The sequence below is a fragment of the Barbus barbus genome (genome assembly GCF_936440315.1).
Source record: "Barbus barbus genome assembly, chromosome: 5".
Lineage (NCBI taxonomy): Eukaryota > Metazoa > Chordata > Actinopteri > Cypriniformes > Cyprinidae > Barbus > Barbus barbus.
The window spans coordinates 36,670,910-36,697,866 of record NC_136733.1 but is presented as its reverse complement, the minus strand read 5'-3'; the positions used below and the strand labels follow the sequence as shown (position 1 = coordinate 36,697,866).

Below are 26,957 nucleotides of genomic sequence, written 5' to 3'. Positions count from 1 at the left end.
ATTTGAGTGTTTTGTTTTGTTTTGTTTTGTGTTTATTGGCAAATCTGAGCACGGTTTTTAATATTGTTGAGATCTTGTTTAAAAGTCTACAGCACTGGTTCTCTACCAGGGGGCCTCAGCACACTTGCAAGGGGGCTGCAAGACAACTTTAAATTATTTGAAATAAAACAAACATTTTAGAAACAGCTAAAAATTTAATCTAATATCATGTTTATTGTTTTAATTTGTTCCCTTAGCAAATGCCAGTTTTATTTTAGTATCAGGGTTGTCATGATTCTCAACCTGTATATACTGTACTGTAAGAGTGATGTGATGTCTAGACCTGGAAAAGTTAATAAACCACGAAGAACATTCAGTGAAGATAACAAAATAAAGCCATTGCAGGAAGCCACTTTAGAATCTTTGAAAATTACCAATTAATACAATAATATTTTAAAAGCTTAATATTTGTCATTACTACTGACATCCAAAGGAAGTTGGAGAATCAACTCTCTATACGACTCTGATTACCTGAACTAAGAGTGGTTTCACTCACTACAGTCTTCATCTCATAAGTTATGATAGCTTTCAGTAAGACTGGCATTACTCTTGATTGAGCGTATGTCTGCTATAGGTGCAGCTCCTGAAGGATCAGCTGGCCGCAGAGACGGCTGCCCGCATGGAGGCGCAGGCCAGAACTCACCAGCTGCTGCTGCAGAACCGAGACTTACTGCAGCATACAGCCCTGCTGGTGAAACACCTCAGCCAACTGGAGATCAGAGTCAGTGGAGCCACACAGAGTAAGACAGTCTCTCTACACTCGAAAACAAATTAAATATTTGAATATTTTGCAACAAACTTAAAACATATTTTATTTTAAATTAATAATCAATATGGTTCATAGTTTAATACTGTAGCATTGTTTATGATTTGGTTTACCAATATTGCTGTTGTTACTGTATTTTTGATAAAGTTTGGAATGGTAGTGTATATTAACAAGAATTTAAGCATGTCCTTTTTTAATAAAATGTACTTGCTTAATAAATGTATTAGGGATGTGGAACATTGTCATGCAGAATATGTGCTTTATAAGTACTAATAAACAGCCAATATGTTAATAATAAGCATGCTAATAAGCAACTAGTTAATAGTGAGAATTAGTATTTTTGTGATTTCTGAATATACCTTTTTACATCATACTGCTGTGATTCATCTCTTAGCTACTTGGTTTGGTTCATAGCTAAGAACGTTTTATAAAATATTTCTACAAAGAAAATGAATGGGAAATACTTCCAGAACCCAGGCTGCTGAAAAATTGGGTGGTCACTGTTAGGCTCTATTACAGTCATAGACACACATAATTTTTTGGCAGGCTGGGGTGTTATTGAGTTGGTTGGTGTACACTAATCTATTTCAGAGTTTAGTGCAGGAGTTTAATGGGTTTGATTCATCAGCACTGGGCTCCATGCCGACTTTCTCTTTCAGAGAGAGTGTGTGTATCTGTGTATGTGTGCATGCATATGCTTATGCCTGGTGGGATGATGGTGGTGTGCTTGCTGGATGGTATGACTGGTCATTTGGAGAGTTACTGAGAGTATACCACTATGCCCTTGAGTGTCTGTCACTGAAGGGCTACTGCACGGCCAGTCTCTCAACAGTAGATTTTTCAATTGTAAGCTTCATTTACATAAGCATTCATTTAATTTGTGTCTTCTAGAAGAAGAATCACCATGGAGTAGCGTGCCCCCTCGTTCTCTCTCTCTCAACATGAAGAACTTCTACACCCCTCACTCAGACCAGCCCGTCACCTCCACTCCAGCAGGACAGCCAGAAAACCCTCCTGTTTCCTCCCACGCTGAGTCCTACCTCAATCTGCTCAACCTTCGTGGTGCTTCCACCATTACAGCCAGTGGGAAGCCAGAGAGTGCGAGAAGTGAAGCGGGATTGGACACAGCAAGTAGGGAAGTTGCAAAGCTAGAAACACGGAATTCAACAGCACTTGATGAGAGGTAACGATGCAAGGCAATAGCACATAGACTTGTATACAAATAAATTAGTTTGAGTCTGGCAAAGATTTACAACTGAAATATATTTATATATATGACCCTGGACCACAAAACCAGTCTTTGGTTATACCATTGTATGGGTCAAAATAATTGATTTCTCTTTTATGCCAAGAAATCATTAGGTTATTAATTAAAGATCATGTTCCATGAAGATATTTTGTAAATTTCCTATCATTTTCCGACCCTCAGCTTGCAAATATTTCAATATATGTGTATATTATATATATCTGCAAGTTGAGGGTGGAAAATGATAGGAAATTTACAAATATATGTATATATACAGTCATGGCCAAAAATATCGGCACCCTTGGTAAATATGATCAAAGAAGGCTGTGAAAAATTAATCTGCATTGTTAATCCTTTTAATTTTTTATTTAAGAAATTCACAAAAATCTAACCTTTCATTGGATAATAAGAATTTAAAATGGGGGGAAATATCATTATGAAATTAATGTTTTTCTCAGATACACGTTGGACACAATTATTGGCATTCCTAGAAATTCTTATGAGTAAAATATCTCTGAAGTATATTGACATTCATATTCACAATTTTGATTATGAACATGACATTATCCAGCCATGGCTTCCTGTTTCCCAGAAATATAAATAGGAGGGAAAACAAAGCCCAAATTCCCTTAATCATCCATCGCAATGATAAAAACCAAATAATATATTTCTCATGTGCAGCAAAAGGTAATTGAGCTTCACAAATTAGTGAAGTGGCTTTAAGAAAAGAGCTAGACAAGTGAAAATACCCATTTCCACCATCAGGGTGGAATTAAGAATTTAATTAATCGATTAAATTAATCAATTAAGAATTTCCAATCAACATAAAATGTTACGAAACTGCCTGGAAGATGATGTGTGTCTATATCGTCCTAATGAGAAATAGAGTTTGAGTGGCTAAAGACTCTCCAAGGACCACAGCTGGAGAATTGCAGAAAATTGTTGAGTCTCTGGGTCAGAAAACCTTAAAACAAATTTGTCAAACAGCACCTACATCACCACATGTTGTTTGTGAGGGTTTCACAAAAAATTCTCCTAGCTCATCCAAAAACAAACTCCAGCATATTCAGTTATCAGACACAACTAGAACTTCAAATGGGACTGGCTTCTATGGTCAGATGAAACTAAAAAATGAGCTTTTTTGCAGCAAACACTCAAGATGGGTTTGATGAATGGGGATAAAAAGTACCCCATGTGTACAATGAAATATACTGCTGTTGTGGGCCTATATTTCTGCTGGAGGTCCTGGACATCTTGTTTAGACACATGGCATCATGGATTCTATCAAATACCAACAGATAAAAAATCAATAAGTGACTGACTCTGTTAGAAATCTTATAATGGGCCATGTTTGGATCTTCCAACCGGACAATAAGGGGGGGAAGTGGTGTGTGGCCAAGTATGGTGACCCATACTCAGAATTTGTGCTCTGCATTTAACCCATCCAAGTGTACAGTAGTGAACACACACCCAGTGCAGTGGGCAGCCAATGCTGCGGCGCCCGGGGAGCAGTTGAGGTTTCGGTGCCTTGCTCAAGGGTCGTGGTATTGAGGGTGGAGAGAGTGTTGGTCATTCACTCCCCCACCTACAATCCCTGCCGGACCTGAGACTCGAACCCACAACCTTCAGGTTACAAGTCCAACTCTCTATCCATTAGGCCTCGACACAAACCTCAAAGACAACTGGGCACAAAACCAAACTTCTGCTATGGCCATTCCAGTCCTCTGACCTGAACCCTATAGAAAATGAGTGGGGTGAACTGAAGAGAAGCACCACCAACATGGAGCTGTGAATCTAAAGGGTCTGGAGTGATTCTGGATGAAGGAATGGTCTCTGATCTCTTGTCAGGTGTTCTCTAACCTCATCAGGCATTATAGGAGAACATTTAGAGCTGTTAAACTGGCAAATGGAGGTTTCAAAAAGTATTGAATAAAAGGGTTCCGTTAATTGTGGCCAACATGTATTAGTGAGAAACATTTATTTCATAATGACATTTCCCCCCATTTTACATTCTTATTATCCAACGAAAGGTTAGATTTTTGTGAATTTTTTAAATAAAAGATTAAAAGGATTAAAGCTTACACTTTACTTGAAGGGGTGTGCATAAAACTGACACGACACCTTCATAATCATGACGTGTTTTTATGAAGGTTTTTTATGCATGTTTATGACAACTGTCATTAAGTGTCATTCGCTCAGTTATGTAATTTTTAATGCAAAGATGACATTGTTTGAGATGTCTTTGTTATGGGCTAGGGTTAGGGGTAATGGTAGGGGTAGGGGTAGGTCAAATAATGTCATCTTTGCATTAAAAATGACATCACTGAGCGAATGACACTTAATGACAGTTGTCATAAACATGCATAAAACCTCCTTCATATTCATGGCATGTGTCATGTCATGATTATGAAGGTGTCATGTCAGTGTTATGGACACCCCTTCAAGTAAAGTGTTACCAATTTTAACAATGCAGATTAATTTTCACAGCCTTCTTTGATCATATTTACGAAGGGTGCCGATATTTTTGGCCATGACTGTATATACGCACAAACTACTGTTCAAAACGTTTTATGAATACTTTATTCAGCTAGGATGCATTAATTGATCAAAAATCTAAAAAATCTATTGATATTTATATTCTTTACTGTCACAGTCGTTTTCAACAGTATTAATAATAACAATGTTTCTTGAGCACCAAAATTTGAATATTAGAATGATTTCTGAAGGATCATGTGACACTGAAGACTGGAGTAATTTTAAATTGTCATAATCTTTCACAATAATAATGTTTTTACTGCATTTTTGATTAAGTAAATATTTACCAATATAGCTGTTCTTACAGTATTTTGATACAAATTTGGAATGGTAGTGTATATTAACAAGAATTTAAGCATGTCTTTTTTTAAAGAAATGTATTTACTTAGTAAATGTATTAGGGATGTGGAATATGGCCATGCAGTAAATGCTGCCTTGGGGACCATTAGAGGCTTCTTTTAAAAACATAAAATATCTTACAAATCTCAAACTTTTCAACTGAAGTATAAAAGAAAAAGAATAAAAAGAACGTGACAGAAAGAGATAAGTGCAGAAAGGCAATGTTAGAGCATTTTTGATTGTGTTAAAAGTTTCCTATTTGGGTTGCTCCTTTCCGATCTGTAATTTAAATATACTGAAATCTGAGCTGCAACATCTGGACAGAATAATCTCAGCGTGTCAGTTTGGAACAGAGTACAGCAGCATCAAACAAACCAATAAATACAACAGAACTACAAAACCTTTCAGCCGTTATGGGTCTCAGACTCTCCAAAATGTTGAAAACACATTGAGCAGATGTTTATGTTTGTGAAGATTAGATTTTTTTACCACATTTGGCTGGTGTTTGGGGTTTCTAAAACTAGTTCACATAATCCCACCTCCTCTCTGACCCCCTCCTTTCCGCTCTCTTCCTTCTCCTCACTCCATACACAGGCAGCAGACCTGTCGGAATGGATATTGGTTGTGAGCAATGTAAACAAATCTAATGAAAGTGTATTAGAAGGCAGAGAGCAATCTTTCCACGCTGACTTTTGGCTGGCAAGTTTCCTTGAATAGTAATGGAAAATGTTGACCTTTGTTGGTTACTGCACATTCATCTCTCTCTCTCTGTGTATGGTTAGTGCTAGGTGTAAACAGTTGTTAAGCACACACCTACACCTACTTCTTCTGCTAGAGATGTTTTCTTGCTTTGATTGGTTAGTTATTTATCATAGATTGCTAAATTTTTATGTAACAAAAAGAGTGAAAGCATGCATGTGTTTTTGTGATTGTATGTGTATATGCTTGCTTTTCGATCTGCGTGTGTGTCTATAAATGTATTCAAGAGTATGTGTGTGTGTGTCTGGGAGAGTGATTTATTTGACAATTATCGTGTCCCTGTGGATAGCTGCAGTCTCTCACACACAGAAAACATTATTTTTCACACTTTATTAGAGCAATTTAGAGCTTGCAGAAAACCTCACACTTATGTACACACACACACACACACACACACACACAAGTAAAAACACTTACTGATTTATATACACTGACAACACACTCACAGGTCCAGGGAGAGACTCAAAAATATGCACACAGTCACTATAACACATACTCACATAATGAACAGTTTGTTGTGAAAATACATATATAATTATACAAATCATTTTTTTTAATTAGCATGTATTGTTTTTAGTATGCACTATAAGTGCATTATGGTTAAAAGGAAAGTTTAGTACTGAGCCCAATTGCATTATTTTTATTAAAGCAAAGAAAATGAAAACAAAACAAGATATAACAAGATCTCTGACTTATAATTCTTATAACACTTACCAAAATGAGCTCAGGTAAACAGCTACACTAGAAAAGGCCTGTAGGCTATATAAATAAATGGACTAGCAAGACACAGGTGGATATAATCAGGGCATGGACAGGAAATAGTTGTGGCTGTGCTCAGAATGAATGCTTATGCACTGCTTACATACTGTACAGTATAATAAAAATGATTATACTGTTAATGTGTTTACATGCCACTTTCATAATCAGAATATTAGTGCAGTGCAGTTCATTGGGGTCAGTATGATTTTTTTTTATTAAGAAATTAATACTTTTATTCAGCAAGGTCACATTAAATTGATCAAAAGTAACAGTAAAATAATTTCTAATGAAGAATTCTTATTTCAAATAAATGCTGCTTTTTACCTTCTATTAACTCAAGAATCTGGAAAAAAAATGTATCGGCAGTCGTTTTAACATTGATAGTAATAAGAAATATTTCTCGAGCAGCAAATCAATATATTAGAATGATTTCTGAAGGATTATGTAACACTAAAGACTGCTTAAAATTCAGCTTTGCCACAGGAATTAATTACATTATAGTATATAACATATTAACATAGAAAAAAGTTATTTTCAATTTTAATAATATTTAAACATTAACATCAAAACATGTTAAAAACATTTTTTTAAATGGCAGTACATTATTCTCTAGAGAGAGAGGTGAATTGACCCTTCTCAAAAACCCACCCTCCTTAGTTACTGTAGCTGTATTTAACTTAAAAACTCTCCTGTGTCACAGTCACAAAAAATGAGGAAGTAGAGCCACAAAGTAGAAACTGTCAGACAGGACTTGTGTCCTGTCGTGTGTGTCTGCTGGGGCTCAGTGTGTGTCCATCAGTGAGTCTTCACTGTGACTGTGGTTTTATGCACCTGCCCATCATTTGTTCATTTATTTGTCAGTCCTGGTGTTAATGTCAGCGTGAACTCTACATGAGATGGAATCTGTCCATCCCTCCTATGCCAGTCATAAGTGCCATTTTTTTCTTTATTGCTTTGAAACTCCTTGCATCTTGCTCCCCTCTGTTTGTGTCAGTGCTGTTCTTTTATCCCTTTCTACAAGCGCTGTTGCTGATTTATTATCTGCCTGTTCAGAAACTGTCTCCGCTGATCTCCGTGGGTCAGTGCGTACTAAGACAGCTTTCATGGCCTCAGAACTGCATGATATTGAGCTTGATTGTGTGTCTGTGTGTGTTTGAGTTGTTGTGAGAGGGTTGAATGCATGGATGTATTTAATGTCATGGATTAGTCTATTTGCTGTTGCACTGATCTTCCATAATCTCCACTCGCTGCTTGATTACTGCTACTTGGACTAATCACAAGTGTCTGTCTGTGTGTGTGTGTGTGTGTGTCTGTGAATGAGTTTATGTAAAGTTGGAATACAGTACATGACTTTTTCCCAGATTTGTGCCCCAATTATCAGTCTGGATACATCAACACTAGTTGCCAAAAATCAGTCTGCAGTCTGAGTTTACATGAAAATTGCATAGTGTATGATGATGGGCACAGATTCCAATTTATAAATTTTTTTAGACCGTGATTCCATCCAGTTAGAGCATATCAAAAATGTTTCATATTTTTTAAATTTTAGAACACTTTTCATTTGTAAATTGTCTCCTAGCAGTGAGGTGGATGTTTCTGTGTGAGTTTGGAACGATTTGGAAGTCTGGTAGTGTGTGATCCTTAATCGTTTAGCGTATTAGCACCGTTTTTTCCTCAGTTTCCATTTACACAGTTGGCAAATATATGATGCCCAAATTTGTTCATGTAGTGGTATTCCAGCCTGTAGGTCGAATTTATGGGAAAAATGTACACAAAAGTTAGCAAAAAAAATATTCCTAAATAAAGCAAATAATGTGCATTTGGCAGGATTGTACAAGGAAAATGATTGCAGTGTTGCAGTGTGAGTCAGATCAGATGATTTTCTAGATGGTTTTCTTAGGTGAAGAGGTTTGTGTGAGAGTTGAAGTTTGTTTTTCTCTGCTCAGGTGCACGTGTGAGGAGCCTCCCATTCTGATTATCCACTTCCTCCTGTAGCAGCCTTCTTCCTCCTCTCTAATCTTCTAACCCTCTCTGATGCTCTCTCTCCATCTCATGCCCTCACCTGACCTATCTTCCTTTGTCTGAAATTGCTGATTTTTGTTTCACTCCTCTCTTCTACACTTTACCAACCTCCTGTGAGTATAACAGTGATTGGATTGTACTTTATTTAATTACAATGGCATGCTAAATGAAGGATGATTACAGCTCTGTGTGTGTGTGTGCGTGCGTGCATGTGCACGCGCTCATATGTCCAGAATGATGAATTTACTCTGCGTGTTTGTGTGCCTCTGTGGTCAGGTTTTAACTACACTGTGCTAAAGCTGAAATCACCTTGTGAGGCCTCTAAAAGGAAACAATAAGGGATGCACTGAAATGCAAATATAATTGTATATATATATACAGTATATATATGTGTGTGTATGTGTGTGTGTCTATATAAAAACAATTATGTATGAAAACCATTGCATCTATGACACTTTGCTAATAGGTCTGTGTGTGTGTGTACTGTATGTTATGTCAGGGCTTGTATCATGTAATACACAGGCATACACTCTCATTAGCAAAGTAGATTTATGAATTAAAGTTAATAATATGTGTTTGTGCCCGCTTGCTGTCAAATGTCAACAGGGTTTAAATACTTTATTAGATACTTTATTATGCACATACGAGGACTTCAGACGCTAAATTTCCCTTCAAGAATAAAAATAGGATCTGTCTACACATACACACACATTACCATGATCAGGAGCAAGTCTAATGCTCTCCCTCAGGGAGCTTTTAATATATTTCATCTGATGAACACAATCTATCAGCAGCAGCCCCTATCCACAGCTCCTGTGCCTCCGCAACGGCTTAACAAGTGCAACATTGAATAATGAGATTTTGTATTATGTAAAGTAAATTAAGCTCATTCTTTATTGATGCTATGGCATTTTACACAAGACTTAAGGTTATATTATTAGACTTATTAAATGTCTGGTGTGACATTTCATCGCAAGAACTCCACTGCTATTCAACATATTCCATTATTTGCAAGCTTTATAAGGGCTCTTCACATTTACATACACACATATATAACAGCACATGTACTCTGAAAGTCATTGCAATACTAGGCAGGAGAGGTGTATATTAAGGGAAAAACTGAAAATGAAATTACTCAGACTTTTCGACACCCACAGGAAGATGAGTTAATATAAGATCCCCTGAGACGAGGAGATGGCAGGAGGCAGAGTGCTCTCTGGAAAGATGTGGAGGAGGATACGTGACCGCGTTTGGTCGGGGGGCCGGATAGAATTGCTGATGTGATCATATGCTAATTGGAGGAAAGAGAGAAAATGGAAAAGAAACTCCAGAAAGAAAATCTAATATCAAAAGGCTGTAGCTTTGTATGTGAAGTTATACTGAATGTGTTGGATTGTATGTGTATTTATTCATGTATCATTGAAGTATTAGGATTAGGGATTTGTCCAAACACCCAGCCTTGTTTGGCTGATTGAATAGAAAAGTGTATTTCTACTCACTCTAAGAGATCAGAATTTTGAAAAAGTAAAATAAAATTGCATAGAAAATGAAGGCAGCTCTTGAGCCATGTCTAGAGAACAGAACATCATATAAACTTAGGGGTAGGCTCTTTTAACTTGAAACAATAACCAATCACTGACCAGCCACCTAGCGACTGCATAGCAACACATGAAAAGGCACTTCATCCATCTTAGAAACTGCACTCCCACCCACGAGCATTGTGGCAACTTTTATGCAGGCAGAAATGTACGCATCTACCAGCCATGTGTTTAATGTATTTATTTACATTTTTGCACATCATGTAGCTTGCATGTGTTTGAATGTGTATGAGTGAAAGAAGAGATAGACAAGTCTTATGTTGTGCTTTCTCTGTCCCATGCTGAGTGACTGCATTGCAGTTATTTTTAGTAGAGCCATCAATACAAGAACCTGCAGCTCTGTTTCCCATTGTCATTCTCTCCCTCTCTTTTCTCTCTCCCCCTCTCTTTCTCTACTTAATTCACCCAGCAGGGGAACTGTGGGACAGAGATAAGTGCACACACGCACACACACAAGAACATGCAGAATAGAGGCTGTCTTAAAGAATTGTGTATGAGCTCTTTTTGATGATTCAGCAGCTGTTCACCACACAATCACATCTCCCTGCTGTGATTTCCCTACAGTTCTGACACAACGTCCTGACCTGACACACTATGATATGTGATAAAAGGCTTTCATCCATATATCAGCTGCGAATTATCTGAAATCATGACAAGCAATGGGATATTTGAACTGGGTTCTATTTCTACAGCGCTGTGCTGTGTAGCTCGGCCTACTGGAAATCTCATTGGTCTCAAATCCACATAACATGTTGCATAGCAGTAGTGGTGGGGAGTTTGATTCATTCATATTTTTTTGAATGGTTCACTAAAAACCATTTGATTCACTTATTTGTTTATTGAAATCTCTCGGCATGCCACTGAAAGATTAACTTTTATTAAGTTTATTAAGAAACACAGAGTCATATTATAGTTTATTAAAATTTGCATGCCTACAAAGAGACTCCACAATGCATAAATATAAGCATCATAAATGTTTTCCTCACAAATCAAATGACAAGCAGATCTGTTGTATTTATTTAATATATTGTCTTCTGCCTTCTGTTCATGACATTTATCAAGTTATTAAAAAGACAAGAAAATCCTAATATATAATATAATTAATTAAGTTAAATTTACCATGATCTTCAAATTCAAAAGTTTTCATGCCCCGGCTCTTAATGCATGGTTTTTCCTTCTGGAGCATCAGTGAGTGTTTGAACCTTCTGTAATAGAGTCCCTCGGTTGTCCTCAGTGTAGAAATATGAATCTCAAAACCATACAATCATTGCTGGAAAGGGTTCAAATACACAAAAATGCTGGAAAACCAAATAATTTGTGGGACCTGAAGGATTTTTCTGAAGAACAGCAGGCAGTTTAACTGTTCAGGACAAACAAGGGACTCATGAACAACTATCACTAAACAAAAAAAAAAAAAAAACACAGCTTTGGATCGTTCGGGTAACAACACAGTATTAAGGATCAAGGGGATGTAAACTTTTGAACGGGGTCATTTTTTATAAACTCAACTATTATTTTCTCTTGTGGACTATATGTAAAGATCTTTTATGTGAAATATCTTATTCAGGTCAGTACTAAATAAACAATAACATGCATTTTGTATGATCCCTCTTATTTTGGTAAAATAATTAACATTTTGCAGATTCTGAAAGGTGTATGTAAAGTTTTGACTTCAACTGTATGTATGCATGTGTATATATATATATATATATATATATATATTGTGTGTTTGTTTTGTTTTAATAGCAGCCTTAGATTTTAATCAGTGTTATTTTAGTACTATTGTAGTGTTTATTATTATTTTGAAATTGCTGTTAATTTTAGTGCATTTGTTATGTGCTTTTGTCATTTTCAAATTTTTATTTTAGCTTTAGTTTTAGTAATTTTACTTAAAATAAAATAAAAAATATTTGCAAAAACTATTTTTTTGAATTAAACAATTTAAGCAATTTTTTTATTTGTTTTTTTAAGCTGTTTTTAATAGTGTAGTTTTAGTTAACAATAACAACACCGCATTCATCATTTTTTTTTTGGTGTGAACAACACTGACTCACATGACACTAGCAATACGCCTCCGATGTTCAGTCAGGAAGCAGACTGAAAATGATTCTTTCATGTAAAATATTTTTCAGAAACACTGTTGCATTGTGGGATAAACGTACTGTAATTTTTATTCAATGATGTTACCCTGACAAGTCCATTGACTGACAAAATTTGCTTCTTTTTTTGTGTGTCTATAGGTATAAACAAACCATCCCTAAACTGGACCCTCCACCTCAGTCCCTGAACCGCAAGCGTTCAAACAGGACTCTCTCTCCGGGTGTCGAAGCGGAGTCAAGATCTTCAGCGGTAGCCACACCTGTAAATGGAAACATACTCACAAACGTGAACAGTAGCTCCTTGTTTCCTGACATCACGCTATGCTCCGTTTCACCTGGTGATTTCTATTCTCACACCAACGTTAACTGTGTGTCATGTTCAGCCAGCGAGGATTCTGGCGTGCGCTCGGATGACAAATCCCTTATATCCCCCCAATCCAGAGACGACCCCTCTGATGACCAGAGCTCTGCGTTCATCTCCACATCCAGTACCTGCAGCAGCTTACCTGAGGATCATCCAGTGGTGGATGGGGTGACTCCACCGCATTCTACCACACCGCTGGGATATGAGCAAACCATCCCGTTCTCTTCGCCTGTCAATGACACCTGCCTTCACATAAGCCTAAGCGAAGATGAGTTTCTAGAGGACGGCACATTTAATGTCGCCACCCCATGCAGGAGTTAGAATCCCAAGCAAAATAATAACAACAACTCCACAGTGTTGAACAAACATAATGAAGAAAGGAGGAATATTTGACAACTGAAGTTTGTGATATTAGCCACTAGCTCACACTGATGTTATGTTGCATATTATTTCACACACTTTTTTCGCTTCTTGTTTCGATCAATGACTCTCCATTTTTGTACCATGCCCTAAAATGATTTTATCTATAAAATTGCTGAAAGAATATTTTGTATGATACAGAGTAGACTACTATTGACAGATGGATAGAGTGTATTTTTTTAGATTGAAAATGAGTTATTTTTAGCAATGAACGAAGTGCATTGGCTCCCAGTAAGATGAATAGGAACTGATTCTGTTAGTGCTGCCGATGTGTTTTATAAGTTCAGTCTATTTTGTTTTTTATTATTATTAGCGCAAATTGATTTATATATAGTTTGAATGCTATTTGGATGCTAAAGAGCAGTTATGTAGCAAAGAAACGCAGAAGTATGTTAGCAAAAGAGACATGACTGGTGAGAAATAGATGAGAAACATGGAAATATAATATGAAGAAATTAAGGTGGAAAAAACTTCCTTGCAGGAATTCACAAACTGCGCACATTATATTTCATACAGTAAGCTGTGTGACTGAATAACTAAGTATGGCAGCTTGAATGGATTGATGACTGCAGACAAATAAGGGACTTGATTATGTCTAGACATCTTGAAGGGCTGAACCTCGCTGATTTTAATGCTTCACCAATCAAAGTAAAATTATCACCTTTTCTAGAGGGAAAGGCTGCAAAGAAAAAAAAGAAGGAAAGTAGAGGTGTTGCATTAACAATAAATGCAATAATTTTCACATCCTGTGAATGTGTACTCACTACACAGATCTCATTGCTTTTCTCAGTTAACTAGTGTCACCCTGTTGTCCTTATGATCCCTTCTTCAAATAAACCACCAGATTATCTACTTAATCTGGTGGTGGTCCTATTATGCCCCTTTTTACAAGATGTAAAATAAGTCTGATGTCCCCAGAGTGTATATGTGAAGTTTTAGCTCAATATACCCCACAGATAAATTTGTATAGCTTGTTAAAATTGCCACTTTTAGGGTGTGAGCCAAAACGCACTGTTTTGAGTGTGTTGCTTTAAATGCGAGTGAGCAGTTGCTCCCAGAGAAGAGGGCAGACCTTCAAGAGCATTAGCAGTGCTAGCCTTTGCAAATAAACATTCCACTATTAATACTAGTCTGTTATCTTTACAGAAAACGACTAGATTTCAAAGTCAGTCATCTGATTATACTGTGCATAATAAATTCAGTTTATGAATTACACAGACAGGAAGCACGGCGGGATAAAACATAGCTGGTCTCATGCTATCATAAACTTTATAAGTCCCACTTCTGATTATGAGCTCGACAACTTCAAGCGATCGACTCACATTGCTTTCATATGCAACTTTTAACTACCACATTCCTATTCCCAATCATTATGGTAGCATTTGAAGGCAGCATCAGTGAAAACAGACAGAGACAATGATAGCTTTAGCAATAAGCCTTACAGATTGACAAGAAGCTCTTTCAGAAAGGCAATTTGGAAAACAAACGCGTGATACTTGCTTTGTCTGGAGCTGGCGTTCGAGCACGAAGCGATGGTATTAATTCCTAAACATTTAGGGGACGTTACTGATTTTTTCCGGGATACTTCCTTCGAAAATTAAAATTAACCACAGTGTCCTCGGCTCAGATGGGAGGAGATTATGGTGACTCCTATGTTCATTAGTGCATCCCAAAACACAACACTTGTTTCACCTGGTGATTTCTATTCTCACACCAACGGTAACTGTGTCATGTTCAGCCAGCGAAGATTCTGGCGTGCGCTCGGATGACAAATCCCTTATATCCCCCCAAAAGGGGATATAAAAGCCTCTTTGGCACTGACATTGTATATATCTCCAGTAATGGCGGGCCGCAGCTTCTCACTCAGGGCTGTGTTTATGTTAATAGGGCAGAGTGCCTCACAAATGGGCAGGACTTTTTTCCCTCTGTGACGTGCACAGAGGGAGAATCTGTTTATGATTTATTGGTTTTATAAAAAAATGAGTTGGTGGATTTTTACCATTATAGGCTGGTTGTTTTCACACACTGCGGCCACACAACTGTGTTCAAACACCTTATAGAAGGGATTTTTGCATAATAGGTCCCCTTTAAAACAAAACTGAGCGTTCATAGTAAAGCAAGTCCAAGTGCTTCCGGTCATTCCCAGTTCTCAGAGTCAGTTCAACTCTCAGTGCTTTTTCTTAATATTTAAACAGTATCTCATCTAAATCAAACACACATGTATTAACTACAGATTATGGTCAGATTTATTTTAAACATACTGGAACACTCAGGACGTCTATGACCTAAAACTGTGAAATAAGCGTGCCAGTTATTGAAAAACAGTTGTTCATGTTTTCACATCGAGACAGAGCATTTCACAGAGCCGTGGATTTGTGTATCACACAAAAGCATAATGTATCAGCGTAAATAATGAAAAGAGGCGAATTAGAGGAGGGTTGCACAGAAGGAAGAACCGAAGGGATTCATGTCATTTTGAAAGCAATGGTGTGAGCTGGTGCTTTTAGCTGATACGGGTTAGCATGACAAGAAGGGAAGGAGAAAGGAAGAAGATGGAAGTAGAGGAAGGAGATGACAAAAGAAAAAATAAATGATGTTTTACATGTATTGTTCAAATTAAAATGAAGCAGTTGTGGCAATAAACAAAGTTGTGCAAAGTGGGTTATTCTTGCAGTTCAGTTCTTTTTTTCTCCAAAATATATTGTGTAAAATATTTTCCACAGACCAAGATAAATTAAATATTTAATATTACTAAATAATCCAATGCAAATTAAGCAGTGCAAAATAAAATAATCATAATTTTTTAATGGACAAAAGACTCACTGACAGCAGGTTTTCGTCTGATCAGTATTCATCTTTCTTCAACAATGTGATATTCTGGTCATTATATCTTCTTACATTCATGTTTGACATAATGGTTGGCCTTTTTCTTACTGTATCTGGCCCTCCTGACAAGTGGCTAATTTATGAGCTCAAGGGGGGAGAATTCAAGACGTCAAGTGATTTTTGACAGTCCATGATTTATCAAGTACCAGCTTCCACCATTTTACTCCTTTAGAGAAAAAAGCATGATCTTAGGCTGTATCCATGCTGTGGTGCCCAGAATGAAAATGACAGAATTAAATTAGTCTCCTGCTGTGGGACTCCCTGCTTCCCACTTCACTTACAACGGAAAGAAGGGAATCCCTTTTCTGCAGGATACTCATTTCACAAGAGACACAGGATATTCCTTTTACTTCATCCTCACCGAGAGAGGAAGAGGGCAGAGGGGGATGGTAATAAAGGATAAATGAAGGACATGGAGACTCTTTAGTCCAATCGATATTTAGGCTCATGTGAGCTGCAGTTCTGGGCCCTTGACTGCTACACTGAAGAAACTCTCCATACTCTCACAAAAAAAAAAGATGCACTGCTTCCTTATGATATTGTAATCTTCAAAATTCATTAATGTCTCTCTATATAGTATCATTTTTACAATACCTCAGAATATAAGCAAATATTAGATTGTTTTAAAGATTGCAAATGAGGTGTTATGTTTAGTATTTTTGTCACCTACTGAACATTCACACCTATATTTTATTTTCTCCAAACATATTAGGCTACTATGACTATATTTGATTATCATTCAACTCGTCCTACTGTCCACTTCATTTTCATTCATAACAGAATTATTGGATCTGTTGTGTCACAAAAATCTACTTGTCACACAGTTAAGGTTATTATGGAATGGCATGCAGAAAATCATATAATGACTTGATTTCATTGAAATAACTTTTCTGTCAATCACTGACTTAAGCCCTATTCAGACGGGAATAGTTTTCTAAACTAAATTTTTATCACCCGAGGTAGGCCTACTAGTATCTAAACAAATAAGTACTAGTACCTAATGAATTACTCAAATTCAAATTCAGATTCAAATCTGCGTTCGCTGGCTGGCGCTAAACAATAGACCTACCTGGTCTCAGAAGCGTTTTTAAAGCGCTGCCCATTATAACCAAAAACACAGCATTCTGTTGAGTTATGAATGCAATGACCAATCAGATGCGTTCAGATGAGTTATCGCTGAAACGCTGGTGTTTTGTTCACTCACTGGCTGACTGAATTCTGCTCTCCGGCAAGTTCTCGCATCAGAAACATTGTTGCAGATGTGTGTATGATGTAAGTAAGATATCCATTTCACAGTGTAAATAGCTTCAGAGGTTTTAAAGGGAGTTTTTGAGAGTGCTTAAACACTGGCTAGACTATAATCAGTGTAAATGTTCTTTGCTCTCTTTCTGTACTATGAAAGTATTATAATTAGTAGCGTACAATGTTTTTATTAAATTCACATTAAATACAAAGTCAGTTGTATTAAAAATTTCATGGCATGACACCCATAATAATAATAATAATTCATTACATTTATAGCGCTTTTCTAGGCACTCAAAGCGCTTTACATAGTAAGGGGGGTATCTCCTCGTCCACCACCAGTGTGCAGCACCCACCTGGATGATGCGACGGCAGCCATATTGCGCCAGAACGCCCACCACACACCAGCTTACTGGTGGAGAGGAGACAGAATGATGAAGCCAATCAGTAGATATGGGGATGGTTAGGAGGCCATGATGGTCAGAGGCCAATGGGCAAATTTGGCCAGGATACCGGGGTTACACCCCTACTCTTTTTCGAAGGACATTCTGGGATTTTTTATGACCACAGAGAGTCAGGACCTCGGTTTAACGTCTCATCCGAAGGACGGTGCTTTTTTACAGTATAGTGTCCCCATCACTATACTGGGGTGTTAGGACCCACACAGACTGCAGGGTGAGCACCCCCTGCTGGCCTCACTAACACCTCTTCCAGCAGCAACCTAGTTTTCCCAGGAGGTCTCCCATCCAGGTACTGACCAGGCTCAACCCTGCTTAGCTTCAGTAGGCAACCAGTCTTGGGCTACAGGGTGATATGGCTGCTGATGTATGGTGAAAAGACGGGTTTATACTGTATATGTAGTTAATAGATTACACTATTAGGCTACTTTGCCCATCACCCATTATAGATTAACATGATGTGTTTGGAAATATTTAGAATAAAAATGAAAAATAAATAAAACATAAGCCTATATCCATTATACAGTGCTATTGCGGCTGCTGTGTTACATGACATGGTTTATAGATTAAATGTTAAAATGGCTTGCCAAAGTAGCTACATTTCAGAGACGTCTATCTGATGTGCGTTTACATCGAAGACGTATTGGATGATTCCTCAGATGTTAAATTAACATTTTGAAAAAGTCTTTAATTTGTTCATTATTTAGAATGTTCATAAAACTGACATCTTAAAGACAGAGGGGAAGTCGTGGCGTTAGAGAGTCGGGCTCGTAATCCAAAGGTTGTGGGTTCGAGTCTCAGGCCGGCAGGGATTGTAGGTGGGGGGAGTGAATGTCCAGCGCTCTCTCCACCCTCAATACCACGACTGAGGTGCCCTTGAGCAAGGCACCGAACCCCCAACTGTTCACTGCTCTGTGTCTGTGTGTGTGTGTGTGTGTGTGTGTGCGCGCACGTTGGATGGGTTAAATGCAGAGCACGAATTCCGAGTATGGGTCACCATACTTGGCAGTATGTCACTTCACTTCACTTCAAATTTATCAGATGTTTGTGCACAGCAGATGCCTTCCAGATGATGTGATCTTTAAAAGACGTATAGGCTATGTGTGCATCTGGGTGTTTTCTAGAACTAATGATTGCGTGCATCACATATGACATGGACGTTTCTTAATGAAATATGTATTATTGTAATTTATTATTTAAAAAATATATATTTAAATAAATTTAACATGAGTTTATAATGGTTGCTAATAATAAACTCACCTAAGAGAGCAGATAAATCTAGTAGGCCTATCTTACCTGAGGCTGATGATGGTGCTTGGCCAGTGTTAGCAAGTTCCACGATTTGGCTGTCCTTTTCCATCCAAATAGTGCTTTTGGCATGGGGTTAAAATCGCAAGTATAGTATGTGACATAAATTTCTCTGACGTCCTCCTGGAAAACTTATCTTGTCCGTGTAGGGATTTAAATGTCCGATAATTTGGACATGTAGCACTTAACACATAATTACATTAAACTAAAACCAACATCAATGGTCACTACATAGTTCAAACAGCAATTATAATAACATGATTTTTAGCTAAATATGGCAGGGGTATTTTGGTACAAACATTAAAAAAGTACTGAAAACATTTGAAAGTGACGTATTAACCCGTGTTTCATATTAATATAACTGTTTTGCAGGACATGATACCAAATAGATTGTGAGTATTAATATAGGGATACTGCAATACTGATGTGCCCATCCCTAGTAAATTACTCCTGTAACTACACAAACTATGACATCGTTTATGCCGTATCAGTTCTGAGTCTGATAATACAGTCAAGAAAAACAAGCTGATCAACCCGAACCACCTTTGAAATTACATTTTTTTTTTTTTTTTTGACAAAGCAGTTGTCAGAAAAAATGTGAGAATGCAACAAAAGGTTTGTTGATGCACTGAGCAGCCATATTCAGTACTCCAACTTGAGGGGGTGTTCCAGTATAAAGTTTTTCTTGCAAACTCAACATTTCTGACTTACAAGCACAAGTGGAACGCACCATTATAACTACCTTTGTTTGAGGGCCAGCAGTAGCCGGCAGGTGGGTATTATGCAAATGTATAAAATGGTGATGTAGCTACTGAATGTCACATAAATAATGACAGACAGATTTTTGAAGTGGTCACCTTTATTTAAAACACTCATATCTCAATCTAATCATGTTTTGCTTTAAATATAATGTCAACGTGTGGTTGACAACATAGGGTTTCACAACTCTGGCCATCAAGGTCTATGGTCCTGTAAAGTTTAGCTCCACCCTGATCAACTCACCTGCCTGTCTTTATTTATTTTATTTTTTTAATCTTTAAGGCTAGCTTGATTGATTAGCTTGTACATATGTGTTTGATCAGGGTTTGAAGATCAATTTTCCAATAATTATAAAATGTGCCCATATATTCTCACTCATTAAAGATACACTAGAAAGACAGAAAAAAAGTCAGAAGCAACACAAATATTAATTCCTTGCAAGCTTTGGATGGTCTCTCCTTACTGTGACTCAGTATCCCTGGGAAGTAACAGACAAAATATGTTAGTGTGCAAGAGACAAATGAGATCCACACACAAGATTAAACCCCACTAGAAGTTATATTTAGAAGAATATATCTATTGTGTGTTGGGTTAAAACTAACTGGCACTATTCATAGCAATTGCATCATCACCACTAAATTATTTACCTGGTTTAGTGCTACATTGACCACTGTAGAGTCTAGGCTGCTGGTGGCTTTGCAGGCAAATGCTGAGATAAAGATGGAGATGAACAACTGGAGGATGGAGAACACCAGCAATATTCCAAGGATCCCTAAACCAAACACCTAAAAAACACACATTCAACATGCCCATATTTGAAAGTAGTTCCACAAATAACATCCCAGCAATTATTTTGAGTTTATTCTGATGATAAGAGTGTATCTCAAAAATCAGGATATAAAAGTTCACAAATCTTCTGTCATCATGTACTCACCCTCTTGTCATTTTATGTTTTTTTTCTTCTAAAGAAAGTATTTTAAAGACCGCTTTAACACAATTACAATGAATGAAGACTGAGCTTTCATGCTTCAAAAAATACAAGAAAGCACCATATAAGCTAAAACTGTTCATACAGCTTGTGTGCTATATTTCAAATCTTTTCAAATAACCCAATAGCTGTATGTAAGGAACAACCTGAGGTTTACATTAAGAGTTTCAATGATTTATGACATATAAGTAAATGATAACAGAATTTTTGGGGGGTGAACTTTTACATGAATAAATCCACAATTAAAATAAAATAATGTACTTTTAGTACCTGAGAAATGTCACAGTTATATCTATCATAGCAATATGAATGACCCAGTTGGGTGATTGCTATGTCGACACCCAACAGAATAATGGATATCCCTGCAGTTATGGCACTGATCACATTCATTCCAAGAGAGGCTTTCACCTTCAGGGGAAAAAAAGCTTTTATGTGATAGGAATTGTAATGGCACACACTTGTAAAACATCCTGAGCTCTGTAATTAATAATGAGTCAGATATTTTGATCTGTTAGTCGTAAAATAATGAACATCTTGTTGTGCTAAAAAAGCTGAGTTTAATGTCTGAAAGAACGCAACAGCTACACAGTTTATTACTGGCTGTACTAACAGGATATATATATTTACATTACTCAGTTAATTGTAGTGCAAGTATAGACTAATGAATATGATAAGTTATGCAAGGTCAGTTGTGCACCTGACACAAATCTTGATCAAAGAACATTTTACCACCTTTCTAAAGCTGCAATGAGAGCTTTACTGCTAACAGATTACGAGGACTGCTGATCAATTGTTGACAGCTTGTTGAATTGCACAACAATTACTTGAACAATGTAAATAATGATGTACAGATAAGTAACAATATGACAAAAGAAGAGTTCTCACTCTCAGATTTTAGCATATTGAATGTACGTACCACACACGGATTAAGTTTATTCTGCGCCGCAACAGACAGAGAGCCAGCACTGATGTACTGAGAAAAAAAACACAGGACATGTTAAAGTTCATTCAAGACATTACAATTAACAGGGAAATAAAGCTAAACTATTAAATGAAACTTACAAGGAAGGATCCCCAGAAGTTGATGCCACTAATGACCGAGATCTTAGGAAATCTTGGGAAATTTGTGATGAGTACAATACCAAGTAAGAAGACCATCACTCCAATCATTATCTGTACAGTCTAGAGAGCAAATATAGGTTAGGTGTTTTATTCATGATGGCATAACATTTATGTCTGGAGACACAAAAATAGAAGCTATTTGTTAAGTACACTAGGGGACAAGAGACTACTTGATTATAATTCATCAAATGCATTACCCCCAGTGCTTTTGGTTGTGCTTTGAAAAATCCTTTAAGCCCTGAGCTGTGAGATACTCCTCTGACCTCCTGTCCATCAACAACAACAGCACCATCTTTTGCCTCCTGTGGATTTATTTGAATGACAACTGTCGCTTTGTCAGTTGAGATGACCTTACAGCTTTCCATTCTAAGATATGTTTTGGATTTGACCTGTAATTACACATTCAATTGTATTTAATAACAACAGTTATGATGAAAAGATTATTAATAAAAATCTCGTTTTTTCATGTGCATCTGTTTATATTTAAAGCAGCTATAAATGTTGTCACTCTAGTTTGTATTTATATACTTTATTTTGACAAGGATGCCTTTACTGTCTTCTGAAGGATAGGAATGTAAAATTTATATTGTTCACAAATAGATTGTATGTTTCATTTAATTGTGACATTTTGATTTATTTGTTTGTTTGTTTTTAATAACCCTTAAATACCAAAGCATAAAAAATAAGCATCACGGGATTGTTATTTTTAACTGATGTATGTCGAACTGTGTATATAGCCATAGGCCTTCTCATTAAAATCATCATAGATGTTAAAACTAAATATTTTACCTGAAATGAAATGAGTTGTGTTGATGTGGATGTCTGATTGCTCTTCTGCTGTATCTTTGTGTGTGTGGACTGTGAAGAGCAGCTAAGGAGGAGCTTGTGTCATATGAGCGTGCATTATGCTTTTAAGGATTATGTTGATGCTTTACATACAGATTTTAAAAAATACAAAGCCCCATAAACTATAGATATTGATTAAGGATGAAAATATCTGTGATTGAAAGCACCATCACATGTCTGTGTTCAAAACAAATATAATAATTTTGAATAAAGTTTGGCACTTTTTTGCAGTTTTTGTGTCTTTGTCAAGTAAAGTGCTTTAAACCATTGTTTCAAAGCTTCATATTAAACAGGAAAATAACATAATAAATGAGACAAATCTAAATTCTGCTCTAAAGCAGCTCTAAAAAGACACTAGTGTCATTATTCAGCTCAAGACCGTTTAGTGTTGACAGTCAGCTCAGTTCCAGTTCATAGTTGAAATATTTCAAATCAAATGAAACATTCAATTTCATTTCATCAATAATCAGCTGAACTAACAGCTGACAGTAGTCTTCAAATCTGAAATATTACCATGAAAAAGTATAACATTAATGAGATGCACATTGGAGCACTACTGTTGCATTACAAATTAAATAAATAAATAAACACAATTTCAAAAAGTATAGTTTCATTTGTTTCCCTGAAAAGTTTTTCCACATTGGGTTAGGCTTAATTGATCAAATGTACCTGTGTGATAATGCAACAAGTATTACATTGAATGCAATGTGAGTTGTTCTGGAAAATAATAATAATAATAATGTAGATCTAATAATTTCATGTAATAATAAATAAAGTTTTGTTATTTAGAAAGAGGTCATACAACTACAGCAGAATGCCCCATAGTTTAAGACCAAACTGGTGCCAGGCCTGTGCTGTGTTTGTGGTTGTTTGATATCTTCCTTTACATTTTTCTAGTTGTACCTTTGCTGTATTCAAACATGTGGAGAGATTGCTGACATGAGCCGACTATAGCACTGTAGCCTACAGTACTTGTGCACTCCAGATTTTTAGGTTGCTATGAACATACAGTACTGTAGATAACTACAGCATATAGAAATAGCATAATCCGACTAGTTATAGTTGTCACAACAACACTACCAAAACCATTTCATTTGTTTAGTGGAACACTCGTCACTAGAGGCAGGTGGCAGACCACAAATGCTGACCACTAATGTGTTTTCTTGTCATGCACAGGAGAAGCTTCTTGAAACCTGGTTTTAACAGACAGTAACATTTACTTTCTGACTCCATACATTCCTAATATGCTGGATCCCCAATTGCATGTTAAAAATGTACTGATCCCAAAGTGTAAAACTAAGACTAAACACATAAACCCAGTGTCTGGTTGCATAAAATACTTAGACTAGTCTTACAAGTCATTTAATTTTTTTCTTTAACACAACTTTGTCAAGTCAGTTACATAAAAATATAGACTGGTCTAATTTGAATCCAAAAAGTAAGATTGCTAACCCTTTGAATTACTGCCAGTCGGTCAGACTAGTTCAAGAAAAAGTCTTAACATAATGACAAAAGTACAACTGGCCCCAAGATCTACTCATTTAGAACCTTGGTTAACAAATGCAATCTTTTGTCCATGCCAGACATGAAATAGAACTATGGTCATTCCAAATAATTACGTATATAATATACATAAATATTCTTGTTTTATTCTGTTCAGTTCCTGTAACACATCATACATACAAAGGAAAAAAAAAACTTTTCTCAACTCTCTAAGGAAGCTGATACCACGGTGGTATGAGAGTTTACAATGGAAAGTACTGTGGTTGACTTTTATTCTATTTAAATGAATCAGTGGCGCACAGTGTATGTAAATGTCTCATTAAGAGTGTGAACCCCTTTTATAAAGTCTGTATACAAATACGGTTGATTCAGGCCTGAGGGGCATTGCACAAAAGCAAGATAAGGAATTAAGATGGGATTTTCCAGTTATCCTGGTTGAATGTAGTCCTGACTCAGTTGCATGAAAGCAGGCTAAATTAAGATAAGTTACTATGGAGATTTATTCTTTGCAGCTAGTTTGCTCCAGAGCAGGCTATCAACCAGGCTAAACTGAGCTTCTCTAACTCAGACCAATAGGAACGCATCCATATTACCGCTGACTCTCTCACATACAATTAGTTGACTTTATTATTAGTACAAAAATAAAAGTATACAGAAAATACACCTTAAATAATAAATAAAAATAGGCTGCAACCAACTGTATTTAATGTATTGCGCCCAAAATGTAGGCTAATGACATTTTTTTAAGATATATGAAAACATTTTATGACAGCTGTACCTTTTATGGTTATTAGAACATTAAAACATTACAATCTAAATTTGCTCTTTAAAGTATTAAAGCATTAAAAACACAAAATCAAAGTTAAAATCACTGAATTAAAAATTAAAATAAAAAATAGAAATCAGACTACATTTTAACTGATAAGAGGAACACACATTTAACTCATTTGAGCTAGTATGGCCTTTGCTGTATTCAATCATGTGGAGAGATTGCTGACAGGAGCAGACTATAGCACTGTAGCCTACAGTACTTGTGCATTCCAGATTTTTAGGTTGCTATGAACATACAGTACTGTAGATAACTACAGCATATAGAAATAGCATAATCCGACTAGTTATAGTTGTCACAACAACACTACCAAAACCACTTCATTTGTTTAGTGGAACACTCGTCACTAGAGGCAGGTGGCTTTGAAGATACTGGCAGAGACCACAAATGCTGACCACTGATGTGTTTTCTTGTCATGCACAGGAGAAGCTTCTTGAAACCTGGTTTTAACAGACAGTAACATTTACTTTCTGACTCCATACATTCCTAATATGCTGGATCCCCAATTACATGTTAAAAATGTACTGATCCCAAAGTGTAAAACTAAGACTAAACACATAAACCCAGTGTCTGGTTGCATAAAATACTTAGACTAGTCTTACAATTAAGTCATTTAATTTTTTTCTTTAACACAACTTTGTCAAGTCAGTTACATAAAAATATAGACTGGTCTAATTTGAATCCAAAAAGTAAGATTGCTAACCCTTTGAATTACTGCCAGTCGGTCAGACTAGTTCAAGAAAAAGTCTTAACATAATGACAAAAGTACAACTGGCCCCAAGATCTACTCATTTAGAACCTTGGTTAACAAATGCAATCTTTTGTCCATGCCAGACAAGAAATAGAACTATGGTCATTCCAAATAATTACGTATATAATATACATAAATATTCTTGTTTTATTCTGTTCAGTTCCTGTAACACATCATACATACAAAGGAAAAAAAAAACTTTTCTCAACTCTCTAAGGAAGCTGATACCACGGTGGTATGAGAGTTTACAATGGAAAGTACTATGGTTGACTTTTATTCTATTTAAATGAATCAGTGGCGCACAGTGTATGTAAATGTCTCATTAAGAGTGTGAACCCCTTTTATAAAGTCTGTATACAAATACGGTTGATTCAGGCCTGAGGGGCATTGCACAAAAGCAAGATAAGGAATTAAGCTGGGATTTTCCAGTTATCCTGGTTGAATGTAGCCCTGACTCAGTTGCATGAAAGCAGGCTAAATTAAGATAAGTTACTATGGAGATTTATTCTTTGCAGCTAGCTTGCTCCAGAGCAGGCTATCAACCAGGCTAAACTGAGCTTCTCTAACTCAGACCAATAGGAACGCATCCATATTACCGCTGACTCTCTCACATACAATTAGTTGACTTTATTATTAGTACAAAAATAAAAGTATGCAGAAAATACACCTTAAACAATAAATTCTACGTGTCACATTTAATGTCCAACAACAAATATTTTAGCAGAATGTATTTTATTCAGAATTCTTGCCTATTATTCTATTCTGCTCTGTCTGTGTAGCATGCATGCGCTCAGCAGCGCCTGTTCGCTCGCGTAATTAAGCCTCGCCCACTCCTGACAACAAAATGTATATATTTACATGACTTTCTAACATTTACAGATGAAAAATATACCGGTGACGTGTCAGAGGAAAACACAATGTCATAATGCATTAAACAGCACAAATATTTGCTGTTTGTCAAGGGGGGCGGACAAGATGGCGTCGTAGCAAGACAGGTTTGCAGGAGCTCTTGAAAACTTTGCTCAGATCCCAGGGTTTTTTTTTGGAGCAGTTCATGTTCAGAACTAACTGGAAAGATGCAGTTTGTATTGTGAGTTGTTACGTGTACTGAACAGGACACAGAGGTAAGTATTAAACAAAGAGTGGTTTATTGAACGGGGGAGCTCAGGAATGAAGACGGGGAACTTTGGGTGAGTAATCCAACACAGAGTTGTCCAAGGAGGTGAATACTGGGAGTAAAAGGAACTATTTGCCTTACAGGAACTTGTGGAGACGGGGACCAGGAGAACAGGAGGACTGGAGAACTGGAAGCACACACC

General features: G+C 36.7%; 2 protein-coding genes across 2 annotated transcripts in view; one reads left to right on the top strand and one right to left on the bottom strand.

Moving 5' to 3' along the window:
* Positions 1-12,847, top strand: part of LOC306869526 (carboxyl-terminal PDZ ligand of neuronal nitric oxide synthase protein-like) — a gene marked incomplete at its 3' end in the record, with an annotated part of 33,345 nt that extends 20,498 nt beyond the window's left edge. Inside the window, exons 9-11 of the mRNA XM_079416282.1 lie at positions 614-779; positions 1,697-1,988; positions 12,304-12,847. Of these exons, the coding sequence (XP_079272408.1) occupies positions 614-779; positions 1,697-1,988; positions 12,304-12,847 (1,002 nt within the window). The remainder of the gene's footprint in view (positions 1-613; positions 780-1,696; positions 1,989-12,303) is intronic.
* Positions 12,848-20,068: 7,221 nt separating this feature from the next.
* LOC306869525 (membrane-spanning 4-domains subfamily A member 12-like) lies at positions 20,069-22,074 on the bottom strand (the record flags this gene model as incomplete). The annotated part of the gene is made up of 6 exons (XM_079416281.1): positions 20,069-20,077; positions 20,247-20,384; positions 20,858-20,995; positions 21,504-21,560; positions 21,650-21,769; positions 21,907-22,074. 6 exons carry the CDS (start codon positions 22,072-22,074, stop codon positions 20,069-20,071), a joined length of 630 nt encoding a protein of 209 aa, XP_079272407.1.
* Positions 22,075-26,957: the final 4,883 nt, after the last annotated feature.